The sequence below is a fragment of the Canis lupus genome, chromosome 26, assembly GCF_011100685.1.
Source record: "Canis lupus familiaris isolate Mischka breed German Shepherd chromosome 26, alternate assembly UU_Cfam_GSD_1.0, whole genome shotgun sequence".
Lineage (NCBI taxonomy): Eukaryota > Metazoa > Chordata > Mammalia > Carnivora > Canidae > Canis > Canis lupus.
The window spans coordinates 14,157,501-14,177,208 of NC_049247.1; the positions used below are offsets into that span (position 1 = coordinate 14,157,501).

The window sequence follows — 19,708 nt, forward strand, 5'->3', positions numbered from 1 at the left end:
TTAGAGGCTTATTTATCCAAAAAGGAGGACTTGCTCCAGTTTAGTCAGGCTTCATATACAGGATCTTGCACAACAGAGCCTGATATCTAATAGGCACTAAATAAATATCTAACAAAAGAGGGAAGGAATGAATTTTAAAGACACTGCTACCACCGAATCCCTGGGGAGTCTAACTATTAAGTCTAGGCTCTTTCTAGCTAAATGGAGGATTCAGAACCAGTGTTCCTTCCCTCCTGCCAATGAGGGCGTGGGGGTGGCAGATAGGCAGAGGCTCAGGAATGCCTGGGCTCACCTTCTGAGCTGGCACCTCTGGTCCAACAAGGAACCTTAGAGTAGACAAATTGCTAATTAGCCCCACCTGGGGATTACTGGTGGGAAATTCATTTTTTTAGAATAAGGGAAACCACCCACACTGCAGGAGCACTCCGAGCTAAGAGGGAGAAACAGAAAAGAATAAAAGGTGTCTGGAGGATTCCCTTTGCATGATCGGAGCATAAAAAAGCATCTATAATTAACCACCATTGTTTCTACCCCACACTTAATAGTGCAATTAATGTTTTAGATTTCTTGCTCCCTCTTCTCCCAAAAACAGCTCTACTGAACTAAAGCCAAAGCCTGCCCTCCCTGAGAATATCCATGATTCTCTTGTTAGGGAAAGGATGGCCACTGATGTGTTTGGCTGCAAGATGGGGTTAGGTGGAAAGAGAGACAAGCGTGGGAGATAGAGGGACAGAGGTGCCATGGGCCATGTGACTGGAGCCAGGACCTAGGTCTGCAGTCCCTGCAGGACCCACCAGTGCCTTTCTTCTGGGGTTCATGGCATGGATGGCATCTGTTGCACATCATGGGATTGTACCCAGAGAATTCTGGACCTGAGGGTGCTGATGGAAGAGTTGCTCACTGTGTATCCAGCTCCTCTGCCAAAAGGTTAACTCCAAACAGGGGTCTCTGCTGAGTGGGTCTCTTTAGGAGAAGGCTGCTATCCCCATTAGATCATCTCTGTCAGCCCCACCTAACTTGTCAGCGGGTCCCGTGGTTGGCCACACATTCTTTAGGATCATTACTCTTCTGTGGCCTGGCCCATCATCTCCTTCCTGCCCTCCTTTGCTCGGTTAAGTCTATTCATCTCATTCTTCAGCCCAATTGTCATTTTCTGAAGGAAGCTCTCTCTGACCTTCCAATCTCGGCTAACTCTATTTATGGCACCATGAATCATTCCTCAGTGGCACCTGTAATGTTTCCTGTATTGGTGTGATTCTTGGGAAATGAATGGCTGTGAGCTTTGACAGGAACAACATTTATCTGGCTCATCAGGCATGGCTGGAGCCTAGCACAGTGCCTGGCACAGAGTAGGCCCTCAGTATTCATTTGTTGGACAAATGAAGGAAGGAAGGAAAGAATGAATGAGTGGTGTTTAGAGCTCAGCCTTTGGTGAGAGCCCTCGCGAGTTGGCTTGTTCCAGCTCCTCCCACCTCTGGGTGCAGTGACTTCATGTTAGTAGCTTGAAATTGGCCAGAGGGGGAGTATTTATACCATGGAAATTGGCAAATGTTATAAATCTATCATCCTTATTATAATTACTAGTGCAGTTATTATTTTTAGGAGAGCTGGTTTATCAACATGCTATTGCCTCCAAGACAAGAATTTAGGACATGGGAGGTGAGGAATGTGAGACTGGGAAGGAAAAAAGTTGAAGCAACATCTGCATCTCAGATCCTGAGGCAAAGAAGGCATGAGGGGTTCAGAGAAGATGGAGAAATCACATCACAAAAGGGGTCAGAGGGCCAAGCATCAGCGCAGCCTCCTTTACTGGGGCTCACTGATTTTGGAGGCATTCCTATCTCCCACCCACTTCAGGAGACTTACTCTGCCAGCTTCTTGAAACCGATGGCTCGCCGCTTTGTGGGGGTCCCATTGGTACCTTTCCAGACATGGGTGTTCCAAGGCTCCGGCTGGGAAGAGAGGACCATGGTCACCACAGTGAGGGAATCCAGCTCCTCCTGGGGGATGCTCAAGACTTTCTGGGTGCTCGTGGCTCCCAGCTATGTCCAACCCTCAGCTCTTGAAGGGACTGCTGGTGATGAGCATGGGGTCCTTGCGCAGAGTAGCTGGTCCAGTCTCCCTGCATTGTCCTGCTAGACCTTTCCACTCAGCCCTTGTTCCCACTCAAACACTCCCCTGGGGACCCCTGACTATTCACTTTGCCTCCACTAGTCTTTTAGCTAGAGCTACACTGTCCAATACGGTAGCCATCAGCCACGTTGGCTGTGGAGCACTTAGATGTCCAAAGAGCAAATCTGAATTCAGACATGCTTGAAGCAAAACAGGCATACCAAATATTGAAAACTTAGCACAAAAGAGGCAGGGAGGGGCAGGACCTGGTATTCGAAGGAGGGGGTAAGCCGGTAGTTGAGCATCTCCTGGTGGAAGACAGGGGTGATGCTGCCAGACATGGGGGGCACAATCCACACCCAGTCAGCAGGGCAGCCCCCTCGGCAGCGGTATTCATTCTCCATGTGCTTAATGAAGGACTCGGTGGCAGAGTGGTGGTCAACGATGGTAACTTTGTCACTCTGCAGAAAGAAAGGGGACAAGGAGTCAGGAAGAAAGGGCAGCTGGGGTATTTTGGGATGCCCTTCCCCATAGAGCAGCGTTTCCCAGAATATTGTCCTGGAGGTGATGTTAGGCAACGTGAAGTGGCTCTCCACATTTCTCTCTCAATTATACCCACAGGAGAGTCTCCTTTTGGTACTAACACATCTCTAATGCCTCTCTTGCCAAGTTTCCTCTCCCCCCCGCCACCCCACTGGCTTTTTCATGAGAGAGGAACCTCAGACAGGGCTGAGCTAGAATTTAACAACTTTGCATTGTTTTCCTTGTGTTTATTTGCTTATTAATTAATATTATAATCACCTTCTATTTATGGCAACTGATACTGACTCTCCATTTATGGTGCTTATACAAAAGCCTCTTAAAATAAAAAAAAGTACTGAGGATGAGTTGATTAAAATTAAAACCCAGAAATCACAGTAAAGGTGCGGGACTGCATATCTGGGTAACCAGCCCCTGGGGCCCATTCTGGTCAGCTGCCCTGGATTCACACCTTGTCTAGACAGTGCTTTCCCTCTTTGCCCACAAAACCTTACCCCTTTCTGCATTTTCTTTCCTCAATCACTCACCCGCTCCCATCTCTCCCATCTCTGGCTCACTGGTCCTCCCAGTCCACTGAACTACACTGTATCCTTCTCAACGACTCCTGAAAACCTCACTCCTCCACGGTTGAGGGAGAAGAGGGGGCTTCCTTCCCTATCACCCCATCTCGACCTGTATCTTCCCTGGGATACTCCCCAGTGTGTCCATTCTCCCTACACCCACAGTTCATGTTCATGTCCATCCATGACCTGATGCTTTCATTCTACTGTCTGTGCCTTCCATGTATGTCTAAGAGGGCCTAGCTTCCCAGACTCTCAGCCCCCAGAGGATACAGAGTTGGTTTCTATTACAGAGAGTGATCTCTATTCTATAGTCTTCTATAGACTTCTGCCCAGGATAATGCCAGCTTATGGCTGTCACCCTGGCATAATTATTAGCAGCATCGTCCTTTTGCACTCAAAAGTACTGTGGTTTAGATAATAAATTCTACAGCCATTCTACGTAATACCACTCATTGACCTCACGCATTGAGGGGCCTATATGCTTCTGATAATGAAGAGGGGTATTTGTGTCTGTTTTGTGATAGTCTGAAACCTGAAGAGGTGACAAGACACAGAGGATGCCTGCCATTCAATTCTAATAAATCTTAAACAATAAATCACACTGCCCCTCATCCCTATCTATTCATCTCTTCTTCAAATGGTCTCCACCCAAGATCCAAAATGGAGACTAAGGCATGTATTTTGGGAAGTAGACCTTGCTGACGGACAGATACACCCCTGGCAGCCAGGTGTCTTGACATTCTGCTTCAAGCCTCTGGAAAGTTTTAGTTTCCCCTGGAGACTGGACAGCCAGGATGTGTGCCCTATGCTACCTGGAAGCTATAGAGGACAGCAATGTTAATTTCCACCAGTGCCTGGTCCTTCCACAGGGAGGATGTCTTCCTCATGTCCAAGTTCATCTTCTTGGCCACTTCCTGAAAAAAGAACAAAACACAGACTCACAGGCTGGGCCACCTTTGGAGAGACAGGGCTAGCTAGTGTCACCAATGAATAGTCAATTCATAGCCAGATAGATGAATTCACTCAAAAGATTTTTCTGTTGAGTACCTACTGGTAGCAGGAAACTAGAAAGACTTGGATGGCCCCTTTGTTTTTGAGCTTACCTTCTAGTGGGGGAGAGAGACAGTTAATATTATGATGAGTGCTAATTCCCAGGGAGAAAATAAGACAAGGAAATGAGATGAAGAGGGATATGGGGGCTGGGTTGGGCCGGGATAGTCAGGGAAGGCCGACCGTGGAAGTGGCACAGCAGGTAAGACCAAAATGATGGGAAGAAGCAAGATATCTGCAGGTCTACTGAGGGAAGGTTCTAGGCAGAGAGAACAGCAGGTGCAAAAGCCTTGAGGTGGGGTGAGGCTTGCACCATCTGAGATACAGAAAGAAGGTCAGTGTATTTGAGGGGCATGGGTAGTGAGCCAGGGGAGTTGGTGGGAGAGAGGCAGGATTGGATCATGCAGGACCTGGGATGAGCCTAAGGAGTGGAAATTTCATTCCAAATATCATGGAGAGGGTCTTTAGAGGGTTTTAAGCAGAAGTGTGGGTCTGGGAGTGACATGATCTGCTTTTTGGAAGGGAAAGCTCTCCACTGATTCTGCTCCATGCTTGGAGTAGCCATACTTGGGATTCAGATCATGGATGCTTTGAGCTCAGGGGGGACACCTGCCTGACTCCTATTTGAGAGATAAGGAAACTAGGCTCAGCAAGGTCCGTAGAGCCATTTGGCCTCGGAGCTAGAGCCCAGGCAGATGCATAATGTTCAAGATCTGCTGCTCCCTAGCCAGCCAACTCCATTGGCAAAACTACTGGAAAAAACCCAACTCCTGACATGTTACAGCTCAAGCTGAACCAGGGGCTGATGTCAGGAGTCGGGAAGACCCAATAGCAAATTCATTAATTAGAGCCTTGCTTTTCTTTCCTCTGTCAATTCTAGTCACTTGTGGGAGCCCAGGTCTCATTATGGGGCTATGAGGCGACAATCTCTCAGGTTTGGGTAAACTGCTTCCCAGCCCAGCTGTCAACATTTGTACATAACAGCAGTCAGACTGGGAGGGCAGGCGTGGGAGCGAGTCTCATTTAAGTTACTCGGGAATGACTCCCTGCAATCGAAATGTAAGCAGAGATCATGAAAGCAGATCTCATATTAATTCATTCTTTGAGGCTGAGGTGTGAGGTTCTGCTGTGGTCCGTTGGCGGTGACACACAGAAAGAAATTTGCTGCTTTACATGAATACATATAAAACTTGAGTTATTTTATGAGAGAGGAAAGTGTGTCTAGCCATTATGCTGCTACTGTTATTTCTACACCACTACTTTGGTTAAAAGAATGGAAAGCACTTGCAGGAAAAAAAAAAAAAAGACTGTATTATTAAAAAAAAAAAAAATCCCCAAATGTGACTTGAGCCACATCTATAGAAATTGCCCGAAACATCTTTTCCTTTCCTGCCGGAAGTTCGTACAGATCAGTGGCTGCCTGGTAGACTCTTTTGGGGAGCTTTGAAAAATGCTGGTATCTAGGCTCTATCCCTGAGCAATTATAACCAAATCCTGGTGAGTGGGACTTGGGCATAATAAAGTTCCCAAGGGGGATCCCTGGGTGGCGCAGCGGTTTAGCGCCTGCCTTTGGCCCAGGGCGCGATCCTGGAGACCCGGGATCGAATCCCACATCGGGCTCCCGGTGCATGGAGCCTGCTTCTCCCTCTGCCTGTGTCTCTGCTTCTCTCTCTCTCTCTCTCTGTATGACTATCATAAATAAATAAAAAAATTAAAAAAAAAAAGTTCCCAAGGTAATTCCAGCGTGTGGCAAGGCTGAGGACCCCTGGCTTCTGTTTCCAAAACTTTGAGACCTACTTGGCATAACATCGTGTGAGTTTAAGGTATAGAAATCTAACATGTTGTTTGACACGTTTATATATTGCAATATGATTACCACTGTTAGTTAACACCTCTGTATCATGCCACATAATTATTATTTCTTTTTCTGTGGTGGAACAATTAAGATCTAGTCTCTTAGCAACTTTGAAGTTTATAATTCAGTATTGTTGACTATAATTACTCTTCCATGCATTGGATTTCCAGAACTTATTTATCTTTTTGCTGCAAGTCTATACCCTGAAACATCTCCCTAACTCCCCCACCCACCAGCCCCTGGTAATCAGCATTCTCCTCTCTTATTTTTATGAGTTTGGCTTTTTTAGATTCCATATACCTGTGATATCATATCATTTGTTTTTTTCTCTCTCCGACTTATCTTACTTAGCGTAATGTCTCAAGGCCCATCCATGTGAACACCCATGGATTTTAACAACATAAACCTAATGCTCAACTCTCAGTTCTAATCTTGCCTTATTTACTGTGTGACATCAGCCCAGCTCACCACTGCTCTGTTTCTTAGCACCTCCTTTTGAAACACAGCCCACCACAGCAGACAGTTGTTAGGAATAACAGTCGCTGGCAAGACCACAGCTATCCTGATGTATCTGCCAGGTCTGAGCTCCAGACTCCACCCTAGCAGCGTTTAGTAGAGGAGGATGACTCAGTCAAGGAGGGAATCAGACCCGCTGCAGAGAAATGTATATGCTGGCCAACTGCTGCCAACCCTCCTCCTTTGTTTTTCAGAAAAAAGGCAAGAAATGTCTTGAGTTCATGGGTCATTTTCTTTTCTTTTTCTTTAAGGTTTTATTTATTTATTTGAGAAAGAGAGAGAGAGCACGAGCAGAGGGTGTGCCAGAGGGAGAGGGAGAAGCAGATTCCCCACTGAGCAGGGAGCTGGATGAAGGACTCTGGGATCCCAGGTCCTGGGATCATGACCCTAGCGGAAGGCAGATACCTAACCGACTGAGCCACCCAGGTGCTCCTTTATGGATCATTTTCGAACTGGCCTATTAAGAGGCCAAGTGTAGCTGGGTGGTTAGGACCTTGGACCATTAAGCCAGACTGAGTTCACATCCCATCTCTGCCACTCACTAGCTGGGTGACCTTGAGCTTGTCGCTTTAACCTTTGAAAGGCCTCAGCTTCCACATCTGTGAAATGGGGATTAGCATACCTGGAAGTTGTGCTGGGGATGAAATTAGCACATAATAGACACAAAGTGCTTGGAACAGTGCCTAGCCCAGAGTACATGCACTGTTCCTGCTGTGGAAGCCCTGGGATTTGCCAGGGGCCCCACCTAGGGTGCAGGTTCTGTTCTAACCTCTTCCAGTTTCCATGACCCAAAGCTCGGCTGTGGGGGAAGGACCGTTGGCCCCACCCCCTCTGCCTCCTGCTGGCCCTGCTGGTGATGGTCAGGGAGGGACCTCACCTCCAGGATGTTGTATCGAGAGTTGTCACAGTAGTCGCGGACGCCAATCTCTGTGCCCATGTACCAGCCGCTGAAGGGACAGGCGCTGAACTCCAGGCCGCCGATCTCCAGCAGCATGTTGGACACAGCGGGGAGGCCGTACCACTTCAGGCCCAGATCCTTGAACCACTCAAACCTGCGGAGAGTGACACAGCCCAGCTCACCACGGGGCAGGAGCCTCTCAGGCAGACATGTGGGAGGAGCAGCCTGAGTCTGGGGATGTGGAAATGCCAGCAACCTTCTGGGACGTCAGAATCTTTCTCCTGGGCTCCGCTTCAGACCTGTGGGATCACAGCCGGGGCTGATGATAAGCATTTGAAACAAGTTTCCCAGGTGATGGGGATGAACATCCAAGCCCAGGAACCACTGCGCTGGGCTGCTATTTATCTCCTGAGCCCACTCTGAAAGTTAATCCAGCAGAAAGGGAGTCTTGCCAAATTCCTTCCTACCTCAGGGCCTTTGCATGGCACTTTCTTCTTCCTGGGACCTTCTCTCTTCTTTCTGTGTCTGTCCAGCCCTTATGCAAACTTTAATTCTTAGCTAAAATGTTGCTTACTCTGAGAAATCTTCCCTGATACTCGGTTTAGCTTGGGTCAGGTGGCTTTATCCCTCTGGGAACCATAACATTTCTTTTGTGGCACTTTTTGGGAACTAAGTGGTTATTTATTTGAGTAATAGTATGTGTAAGTCCTCCTTCTTGGGACCAAAAACACCATAGGGGCAGAGACCATATCACCTACAAAGGCTTGCACAATGCCTGGCCCAGGGCAGGGATAATAAACCATGTTGTAGGAATGCATTAATGAATGTAGGCCAGGTTTCACTAGGGAGACTGGGTGAGTTCCCAGATACTGAGCAGTGTCAGGGGCCTCAGGACACTTGCTCCCTCTCCAGGCCTGGGACGAGGGTGAAGTAAGTCAGGCACTAGCCTTGGGTACAAAATGTAAGAGGGCCCCCACAAACCCAGTAATCAAGCCCAGGACTATTTTTTATTTATGTTATGTTCTAAATTAACTCTACGTTTTCCAAACAAATCAAGTGATGCAAAAGAAAATCCACAATGAACAAAACATCAAAACTTTAAATAAAGACAGGTCCCACCTTGCACGTGTATGACTTACCTGGCTTGCTTCACCTCAACCTCAGCCCTGAACTGGATCCTGTCTTTATTTAAAATTTTCATACAATTTTAAATTAAATTTTGATAAACTTTTTTGAGATAAAAATTAATTTTGATAAAAATATTGTGTTAAAATAATATTGGTCTGGATTGTTGAGCTTTTTGGTGCCACCACCCCCCCCACATGGTCCCCTGCCTCATTTAGCCTCCAAGGCCAATGTCTCACTGTGAATCTCCTTCACTCTCAAAGTGTGACCTCTGCTCGTGCTCCTGGACAGGACTTGCAGTTCTCTCCTGGCTCCAAATTCTTTTTGGACTTGACTCACATCAGGTCACACAGTTTTAAACAGTTCTATTTAAAATTAGTGCCCACCACAAGACAGGAGGTGCTTCTGCTTTTCTGGAAAGCTGGAAAAAAGGCTAGAAAAAGGGCAGGTGTGGTTGATTGTGTAGGAGTGGGGTAAGGAGGGTGATTATGGTTCAGAAGAAATGTTCATCCCCGGGCTGGTCAAGGAGGACTTACTGCTTGTTGCTGGTGGGGAGGCAGGGGGGTGTGGGGAAGGGGGTTGGGAGGACCCACTCTGCCCAGGCCCACTGTGACCAAGGAACCAAGACCCCCTTTCAGCTTCTGTCTGGGCAACAGAGAGAGCCAGAGGGTTAGGGACTGGCAGAGTGGGGCACTGGGTGAAACCCTCCATGCCACCCACCCCATGCCAGTTCCTCTTACTTGGGGTGCCTAATGGGTACTTCCAACACCAGCTCTGGAGGAATCTGGAAGAGCTCGGGGTCGTTGCCGTTGGCCTGGAGCAGGAGTGGCAGGACATCGAAGCGGCCTCTTGGGGGTTTCCAGCCCTGCTGTGTGCAGATCTGCAACCAGAAGTGGTCAGGTCATGCCACCGCCACTGCTGCTGTGCCCCAGACCCTCCAGACACTATGGCAGTGGGGGGGAGGGGCAGAGATCCCAATGCAAGCCAGCCAGCAGCACCCTCCTCTGGAACTCCCGGAAGGCAAGAGCCAAATCTGTTGTATCTACAATACCCTCGATCACAGGGTCTGGCATGTGCTAGGTACTCGCTCTGGAACTGTTTGCATTGGGCACCCTGAGATATAAAGAAAACCTACCACATCTGATGAAGGCGGAATTATCAGAGTTTGTGCATAAATGCATCTGTTAGAGCAGCTGTCCAATCGAAATATAAAGCAAACCACATAAATAATTGAAAATTTTTTAGCAGCTACATTTCAAAAGGAAAAAAAAAAAGCCCAAACAAAAAAGCAGGAGAAATAATTTAAATAATACATTCATTTTAAATAATATATTTTAATTTCAATAATATTTGATTATTGGTTACTAATCATCATAATCATAATATTTATCATATCAAAATTAACTTCATATATTACAGTATTGATAGCAATATATTTTAATAATATACTTAACATTAAAATATGTAATATAGTTATCCAATAAATATATCAAATGTATAATATATTACATAATTAAATGTATTAATCATCATTAGTGTGATAATGGTAAATTATTAAATACATTAATATTACCATAATATATTTAACATAAATTTTAATATATTAACTAACTCAATAGGTATATTAATTTTTAATAAATATAATAGATTAGCCTAACATTATCTACAATATCATTACAATATGTAATCAAGATGAAAACTATTAAATGAGATATTTTCCACTCTGTTTTGTTCTCAGTCTTTGAGATCCGGTCTGTGTTTCATACTCTCGAGGCACCCCAACTTGGACTTCCCACATTTCCAGCGCTCACTAGCCACATGTGGCCAGAGGCTGCCACCCTGGACAGCGCAGAGCAGAGGGTTTCAAAAGCTATGGTTATGTGGTTATGTCTGGAGCGATTCTTTCTGCTGTGTCGGTAGGAAGAGGAAAAGCACGAAATCACGGGCTTAGAAGAACATGTGCTGTCAGCAAGGTTTCTGGAGACAGAAGGGGAGGAAGAGGCTGTGGCGTTTATGTTCTGGTGGCCATGAAGACAAGGTCAGCCAACTATGCAGTTAGCGCTCAGCCAAGTGGAGCCGAGAGTCTGGCTGAGTGTAAATCGGCACAGGTGCAACTCCTGGTCGCCCTGGTTACAGCCCCTTCTTCTCTCGATAATAACATTTTAATAAGAAAAGCCACATGCAAATGAAGTCAGTAGCAATGAGAGAGTGGAGCAGCGCTTGGTTTTGCCAGCTCTGTCCTGAGGGGTGGTGACAGTGGAAAGAATAGAGATGAATCTCAACTGGGGATGGTGTTAACTAAGGTGATAAATAAGAAGGGTGCCAGGCTTTGTGCTTGAGATCATTCTAGGCATGGGTCTGCCCATGGTGTCTTCTAGGGGCATAGGTGCTGTAAGCTATCGTGCGTTACCTTTGCTACACGTCTGCATCACCAGTGGATGGGGAGATGGTGGTGCCTGTTTTCCTCCTGGCTTTTATGAATTGATTTGGGCTGCCAGAAACTGTGGTCATATTGGTACTATGCAGAGACGCGCTCATCCAAAGAAGGACTGGGTAGGCAAAATTGTGGAAGTGAATGAATGATAGGAGTCTGACATATTACCCAATTCAGAAAAGGTGCATACTAGACAATAGCCCCTGTATGTCAGCTCCTCTCCTGCTGGTGGGAGGCAGGAGAACTTTGGACTGTACTTCGAGATCTCTCTCTGCTTATTTGGTGGCCTTGGAGAACTCATTCGGCCGTGTTGAGACTCAGTCTACTCATCCGTGAAGTGGGACGATAGTTCCTATCATGACGGCCAGACAAGGTAATGGATGAAAATGACCACATGACCAGCTGTAAGGGAATCAGCTGGACTGGGGGCACCTAAAAGGAGCAGGAGGTTGGGAGAGGAGTAAACGGTACCCCACTGGCTGCTTTCCCTGTGATGATAAGTGTTAAAGTAAGAAAAGGCTGTGGATAAAGACAGTTTAGGGGACTGAGAGCCCAAGCAGGGGATGGGGTGGGAGGCACACACCTCTGTGAATTCCACGTTGGCTGGGTCCCCTAGGATGGAACCGTCGGGCTGCTTGTAGCCGGCATAGCGGATGAGCTGAGAGTTCCAGACTCGGAAATCGTGCTTGCCGTCAGTCCTCTGGGGAAATATGGTGATGGCAGACCTGTGGTGGGGAGAGGGGGACCTGTGGTGTCAGGGCAGGGTTGGTGCCTTATGGACATACCGGAAAGGGCATCACCCAGGCCACCAAGTGTGTGAGGCTCAGGGTGGACTTCCTCTGTGCCAAGGTCCCCAAAGGACCATGGGGTCACTGTTGAAAGGGAGGGACCATGCCTCGTCCCTCTACTGGATCACTGGTCTGAAGAATAGAGGATGGGAGGCCCTATGGCAGCCCGCTGGAGAACAAAGAATCCTGCTCTGCTTAGAGACCATTAAACATTCTTGGCTTGGGCTAGTTTCCCATGGGATCCTTTGCAGCAGGTAATCTCCAGGGAAACAATGTGGGATCCTCCTTCCCTCTAAGAGCCCACCACTGATTCCCAGCTCCAGGCTTGCACTTACCACCATCCTTAACTTCCCGCCCCATGTGCCCACCGCCTGTATCATACCAAAGTCTACACACTTACAACTAAGAAGAAACCTTAGTACTTCCCTTGTACTCACATTATTCACTTTAGAAGAAAACTGGAGATTGCCACTGGCCTCGCCTACCTAAAGAGGCAACTATGAGACTGTATACTGTTATTACATTGCAGGAAGATGTTGTTTGCTGAAGACACCTAGCTGGAGCCCCGCTCATGCTGCTAAAGGGGTGATCAGTAGCGTTAGAGAGGTGTTAAGGATGTCTTAACACCAAACTGAGACTTTGTCTTTGGCATCATCGGAAGGACATGGTTTAATGTGATCTCATACCAGGAGCTCCTGCCACCCTGGCTCACCCGTCCCACCAGTGGATTCCATCCCAGGCTGTGGAAGCCACCGCCCTGGCTTGTGTCAGCATGAGGATCACATGGCAGGTCCAGCCCGTTGCTTGCAGATCTTCTCTACATATTCTGCCCCTGGAACTTTGCCCTGCTGCCCATCTTGGCTGGAATCCCTCTCTGCTGTCATGTACCCACATTCAAGGAGTGGCTCAGATTCCATTCCTCCACAAAGCATCCCCTGTCTTGTATGTTTCCAGGGACGCCTTCTTTCTGAGCACATGAGGGTCTTACTGTGTGCACAAGACCAGACGCCATTGAATACTGCAGGGCTGGTGCACTGCACCTGGGGGAGGGGGGAAGGGGGGCGAGTCTAGAATGAGGGCTGAAGGTAGGACTCACCCAGAGCCAACAGTGCTCTCAACAACCTCCTAGCAAAGGTGCCATACTGGAGATGAACACAGAATGAGTCAAGCTGTCAGCCTTCCCTCCAGTAGTAAAACACACGGCCGTTGCTTTGGTCGAGCACCAGATAAAGGGTGTTTGTGTAACATATATATTTAAAAAGTATGTTTAGAAACACCAGAATCACACACAGCGGGTGGAATGCTTACTCTGTGTGCGGGAACCGAGACCAACAGAAGAAACACAACACACTTATGTCTCCTAAACATAATTTCACTGAACAGCAGATCGAATGCCTTACATCTCGCTCTCCCTCTCCCTTCTCCCTTGCTTGCCTTTCTCTGTTATGTTTAGGTGATTTCTATATATGGTATATGTTCTCTGATGGCTTTCTTATCATGTCTAGCAGAATATTTTGTTTAGTAGAAGATCTTGAGAACTGCCCTCCCAAGTTGATAACTGTAAAAAGTGGAGGTGCATTGCTTGGCTTTTGGTGATTCCCCCCTTCCCCATATTGCCTTGTAATATCACCATTTAGAGAAGAGCACATAAGCTCCTTGAGGGCTGAGACCTTGACTGGGCCCTCCATTGATGCTCAGGATACACAGGAGTGTTTTTGATGATGTCCTCTGAGGGATGAGGTCTTTTAGGAAGAGATTGAAAAACCAATTCCCCAAGCTCAGGCTCTGGGCTTATATTATAGGCCCCTTCCCTACTGGTGGGCTCAGCTGGAGCAACAATTTCCTTCTCAAGGAAGGGACGTGGCCAAGACAACTCTTGCTTAATGCAAACAAGCCACCATGGGGATAAGCTCAGTGCAGCCTGGGGCTTGTGGGAATTTCCCTACAGTGGCCCTCATGGCTCCTCCGTGGGGCTGGTCCTCAGCAGCTGGGACCAGATGCTGGGGCAGAACTGATTTACAAGATTGACAAGTAGAACTGTGGGGTCCCAGCTGTTCCCTTCCAGCTGCAACTTGCCAGCGTGGAAGCCGCCATCCCACATTGGTACTGGGATCTTCTGCCTTGGTCTGCCCCCTGGGGCTTTGTTCTTTGTCCGGGGCAAGAGGGGTCCAAGGTGTGGCTTGGCTGGGTAGCATCTGAGGGAGCTGCACCCACAGCGGCAGGAAGAGACATGGTCTTTTAAACCCAGGGAAATTCTAAGGTAGCTCCGAGCAACACAGTAGGATATGGTACAAGCAGGTCACTATTGGCACTGGGATTTTCCATGTCCTGGGAATGGGAAACACCCCTTCCTTCCCCCTTCATGGGTGATATTGAACTGTGGGTCAAGTCTGATTTTGGTTGCAAGAGTCTATTTCTTCCAGAATAGACAGGGCATGGGAGGTGGAACAAAGCAGCCAGGCCACCTCTTCCAGCTAAGCACATCTCCCTGAGGGGAGAAGGGGAGCATTTTCTCTGCAGGTGAGCCAGTCAACTCCAGACCCCAGGGTCAGTGCTTTGGGGGCATCAGACTCCCCTCCCCCAAGCTGGCAGGCTCACCGGAGGTTCCCTTTGTTGGTGGCATACTTGATGTGGTTGCAGATGTAGTTGAACATCCCATGAGCTGTGGTGCAGTCACGGGCATCGAACACCTGCAAGGGGTACATGGTGAGAATGGGTGCCTCTGCCTTCCCTCCTCGGCTCCCTCAGTGGGCGGAGAACCTGGAGCCCATGTCACCTGCTGCCCCACTCAAGTAGGAAGCACTCCACTAACGAGACCTGGGCTGGGCTTTAAAGTTTTGTTTTCTATCCTAATAACTATGGTCAATCAAACCAGGAAAAATTCCCTGAAAGCAGGCATGTGGTTACAGGATGATGAGTGAAGGAGAGACCTTAGTGGGCTAGATGTATTTCCTGGTAGGAAACACTAGGGATCAGGGATTTAAAAACAAAATAAATACAAATCAAACAAAGCCCTCTGAACTTAATAACTAATCTATTTGAGACTTCAAACTATTCCCCGGGTGGTGGGGGTGGGGAATCATATCAGGGGACACAGAATCTAATGCCTCAGGGAATAGGTTGATAGTATAAATAAGCAGAGAGAGTAGGTAGGAGACAAAAAGGAATGGTGGGGTCTGTGGTAAACTGGAGAGTAAGCCTTACCAAGAGACACGCATGTTCCTTTTTAAAAAAAGCACCATGTTGGTTCAATGAGACAGGACTATATGGCAGATTCAGTCATGACCTGAGAATCTGGGGTCCCATGACCATCCATCTACTATCTCACCTTGCCTTCCAGGGGCCCCTGGAGCTCATCCGTCCTCACCCACCAGAGCCGCACCGCCTACCTGCAGCTTGGACCACTGGATCCTGCCGACGCAGCGGGAGGCATTCCGCCAGGCGTGCTTTGCCCCATAGATGAGCTCCGTGTCTTTGAGCTGGTAGGTGCCTGTGGTTTCGATCTCTTTGTTCACCTCTTCCAGCCTCTCTGTGTGGGCTTTGGAGCCAGATCTGAGTGAGGAAGGAAGGGACAGGGGAGTGTCACCTTCTCTCCTGATTTAGGGGTTGGCAAAGGGGGCGAGCCATCCCATGAGGGCAGAAGCCACAGCCAGTCTGAGTTGACATGCGGACACAACAGTTCAAGCATAAGAAGACTGCAAACTCAAAAGCCCACAAAGGCCCAGTAGTGACTGAACTGGCTGGGTGGGGACTGTGCCCAATGGGTGAGTCTATGCCTGGTTCAAAGGGGGCAGCTACCACTCTGCTCCTGCTGGTTGTTACCTGGGAGGAGTGGGGGCCAGGGATGCCAGGTCTCCTTTCAAGAGAAACTGGAAATCTGATTTTTATTTTAATTTTATTCATCTATTTATTTATGTTTAAGTAATCTCTACGTCCAGTGCGGGGCTCGAACTCACAACTTAGAGATCAAGAGTCATGTGCTCCACCAGCTGTGCCAGCCAGGTACTCCTGGCAATCTGATTTTTTTTTAAAGAGAAGTCTTTTTATTTTTAAATGATGACAGGGAATTCAATTTTAGAAAGTTGAAAATATTATGAAAAATTTTGGGCTTACAAAAAGGTATCCAGAACAATATAATGAACACCCATGCCTAAGAAATAATCAATGAAAAATGATATTATAGTTCCTTGGGGACTATGTTCCCATTGTAACCCACTTTCTTCCCGGAAGTGTCTCATATTTGTCTTTTTTTTTTTTTAAAGATTTATTTATTTCAGAGAGAGAGAGAGAGAAAGAGAGTGACAGTAAATAGGGGGAGGGGCAGAGGGAGAGAGAATGTCAAGCATACTCTGTACTGACATGGGGCTCCATCTCATGACCCTGAGATCACAACCTGAGCCAAAATCAGGAGTCAGCTGCCTAACCAAGCCACCCAGGGTGCCCCCCTCATGCTTTTCTTTTTTATGTTTATTGGATACATACTTACATAAGTATATATATTGTATATATTTACATAAGTACATATATAATAAGTATTTGCATAAATATATGTTATATATATATATATATATATATATATATATATATATATATATATATATACTTATGTAACTATTCCCTAAACCATGTACAGGATTACTCTGTACGTTTAAAAAGTTTATATAAATGGTGCTACCTTGAATGTTTTCTTTTACAAAGTTATCCTTTCTTCCTTTTGCATAGTTATTTGCAAGTTTCATTCCCATGAACATGCTGAGTGCCAACTCACTCATTTTCTGTAGCTGTTATGACAGTCCATGATTTGGAAAATACCACCACTTACTTACACATTCTCTGCTGAGGGAGTCGACGTTGTTTCGGGTTAGCTCTTTGATTTTAATTTTTTTCCTATTATAACAATGTCTCATTGAACATTTTTATGTATGTCTTCTGGTGAACAAGTTAAGTGTGAGAGTTTCTTTAGGGTAGTGTGCCTAGACACAGAATTTCTTGAAATGTTTCAGATTTAAGCAACTTTGCAGGCCAAAGACATTCCTGGGGACCAGATTTGGCCCTTGGGCCACCAGTTTTCAAACTGAGCGTATGGAGGGCAGAGCCCTTATGCTCAGGTCTTGGTTCAACCATCACAGAGTTGGAGTTAAAGTCTTTGTCTTGGTCCTTGGTAATTCACCCTGGGTCCCCAGAGTCAACATACACTTGCCTTTTAATTGACGAGTAGTACTGATCAATGAACTCTTTGGCGAGAGGAAAGAGCTGTTCTTTTGTGCGGACGTCTTCAGGCCTTCGTATTTGCTGAGAAGGGAGCATGATGGAGCCCATACAGATGTGCTCGGTGCATCCCGTTTCCTGGAAGGACAAGAGAGATTTGGATGATCACTTGGTCTTACCCAAGTGTAGCACAAGTGGGGCTATGGACGTGGATCTGACATTCATGGTAGAGTTTACCTGGCCTTTAATACCCAAATGGGATTTCTCAAGTACCAGCTTCAAATCATTGTGGGATGTGGTTACCAGTAAAGGTGAGAATCCACAGGCAGTGTGTTAAAGTTCTGAAAGTGTTTGCTCTACTCATCTAGGGGAAGAGAGGCTTTCTGACTGGCACTGCCTGAGAATCAGACTCATTGGTTCTGAATCCCCAAATATTTTTTGATCTTGTGTTGATCAAGAAGGAACTTGTAGAGTGGTTGCAATAGGTCACTTGAACATCTCTCTGGGAAGTTGACTGCAAAAAAGTGGCCCCAATTCTTCTCTTGCCTGTATTCATACCCTTTGCAATGTGACTCTAGAGCAATTCTCATCGAGAGGTGGAGCCTATACCCTCTCCCTTTGAATGTGAGCTGGTTTTGGTCAATAGAAAATGGCAGAGGTGCTGTTGTGCCCATCCCATGCCTAGGCCTCAAAAGATCTTGTATGCTTCTGCTCATTCTCTCTGAAAACCTTGCAAGCACCATATGAACAAGGCCAAGTTAGTTTGCTGGAGGATCAGAGTTATCCTAACCAAGGCCATCCTAGACCTGCCTGGTGTCCCTCAGATGATTGCAGATGCTTGAAATCAACTGAAACCAGCAGGACCACCAAGGCAATCTGTAGACTTTTGGAAAATAATGAGTTGTTGTTGTTTTAAGTCCCTGACTTTTGGGTATATTTGTTATGCAGCAAAAGCTAACCAACACACTATTCTCCCAAGAGGCCCATTTTCAACAAAAATGTAAAGCAATGTGTTGAATTGCTCACTGTTAAAAATATGATGTAAAAGTTTAGCAGAGGGCCGCCCGGGTGGCTCAGCAGTTTAGCGCCACCTTCAGTGCAGGGCGTGGTCCTGGAGACACGGAATTGAGTCCCATGTCAGGCTCCCTGCATGGAGCCTGCTTCTCCCTCTGCCTGTGTCTCTGCTCTCTCTCTCTGTATCTCTCATGAATAAATAAAGAAAATCTTTAAAAAATATAATAAATAAAAGTTTAGCAGAAACCCAGTGACACCAAGGAAGGGCTTTTTCAATACCTTATCAGTGGTCAGACTGTGAGAGACAAAGAAGATATGTTCAGAACCAGCAACTCCACTTGGATTCTTGTGGGTTCAAGGTATACAAATGAAAAGTATTTCCATGAGTGAGTAAGTATCCACCAGTGGTTCTCAAATGGGAGTGGATTTCCCTACCAGGAGACGCTGAGTAATATCTGGAGACATTTTTGGTTATCACAAATTCAGGGGGGCTACTGACATCTCATGAGTATAAGCCAGAAATGATGCTAACCACTCTACAGGCACAGGGCAGGCCCCACAACAAAGACTTAGCCAACGCCAAATGTGAAGTTGGTCTCTGTCCTGCTGGGATACTCACCAATGTGCTCTTAAGGTGGAGGGTGTCAGTGAGAACCACATCCGTCTCCCAGTTCTTGACCTTGAGGAAGCGGGGGCACTTGGAGGGGCTTCCATTCTTTGTGGGAGACTGTTTTCCCGAGGCAGGGGGCTGGAGGAGACAAGGAAGTATGGGACATCAGACACTGGAAAACTGTCTCCACTTGTGGAGATAAATCACAAGTAAACCCGTATGTGAACAATGTAGTATCAGTTGGTGATAAGGATATATGATGATGACTAAGTAGAGGGGAGAAAGGCAAGTGCAAAGGCCCTGAGGTAAGGATAAGCTTGTTAAGTTCAAAGGACCAGCAAGGAGGCCACCGTGGCTGGAATGTAGGAGTGTGATTAGGGCAAGGAGATGAAATCAGGCAGGAGGCAGGTGAGTTGCTCTTCCTGGAATCTGCCAGAGTTACCAAGCACCTGTACAGAGAGAAGGACTCATTTTCCCACGTGACACCTACAAGGTGGTTGGGAACCTGGTCCCTCTACCTATGCCAAAGGAGGCACTGTGGAAAAGCCTTTTGGGTTCTATTCTTTGGGGAGGGGTCAAGAACTCAAAGGTGGCCTCTCTGGTGTCTAGCACAGGTCCTTGCAGATAGCAGGGACTCACTGAATGTCTGCTGAATGAGTAAATGACCAAGGGACAGAGTCTGCCTCTCTGAATGGTGCTGGCTTTTAGGCCTGAGGAATCAAAGCTGAAGCTAGGTCAAATTCCTTGGATTCCTGGGCTTCCCTGCTATAGTCCAAACTCACTACATCTGGTGAGCACTGGGAAAACAGAAAAAATTAAGTTAAAAAATTTCAAAGCATAGAATATTTCCCCTGAATTTTAGGCTTCTGCCTCTCGAAAATGCCAAATGTGTTCCTGCCTTTGGGCCTTTGCACTGACTGCTCCCTCTGTGTTGAACACCTTCAGTCTCCCATCTGTCTTCCCTTCTTTTTTTTTTTTTTTTTTTTTTTTGTCTT

General features: G+C 46.8%; 1 protein-coding gene across 1 annotated transcript in view; it reads right to left on the minus strand.

Annotated features, from left to right (window-relative positions):
• Positions 1–19,708, minus strand: part of NOS1 (nitric oxide synthase 1) — an 83,568-nt gene that overhangs the window by 34,558 nt on the left and 29,302 nt on the right. The window contains 10 exon segments of the mRNA NM_001195145.1: positions 1,867–1,952; positions 2,379–2,573; positions 4,028–4,129; positions 7,514–7,688; positions 9,400–9,539; positions 11,677–11,818; positions 14,480–14,571; positions 15,271–15,433; positions 17,082–17,227; positions 18,723–18,851. Coding sequence (NP_001182074.1) covers positions 1,867–1,952; positions 2,379–2,573; positions 4,028–4,129; positions 7,514–7,688; positions 9,400–9,539; positions 11,677–11,818; positions 14,480–14,571; positions 15,271–15,433; positions 17,082–17,227; positions 18,723–18,851 — 1,370 coding nt within the window.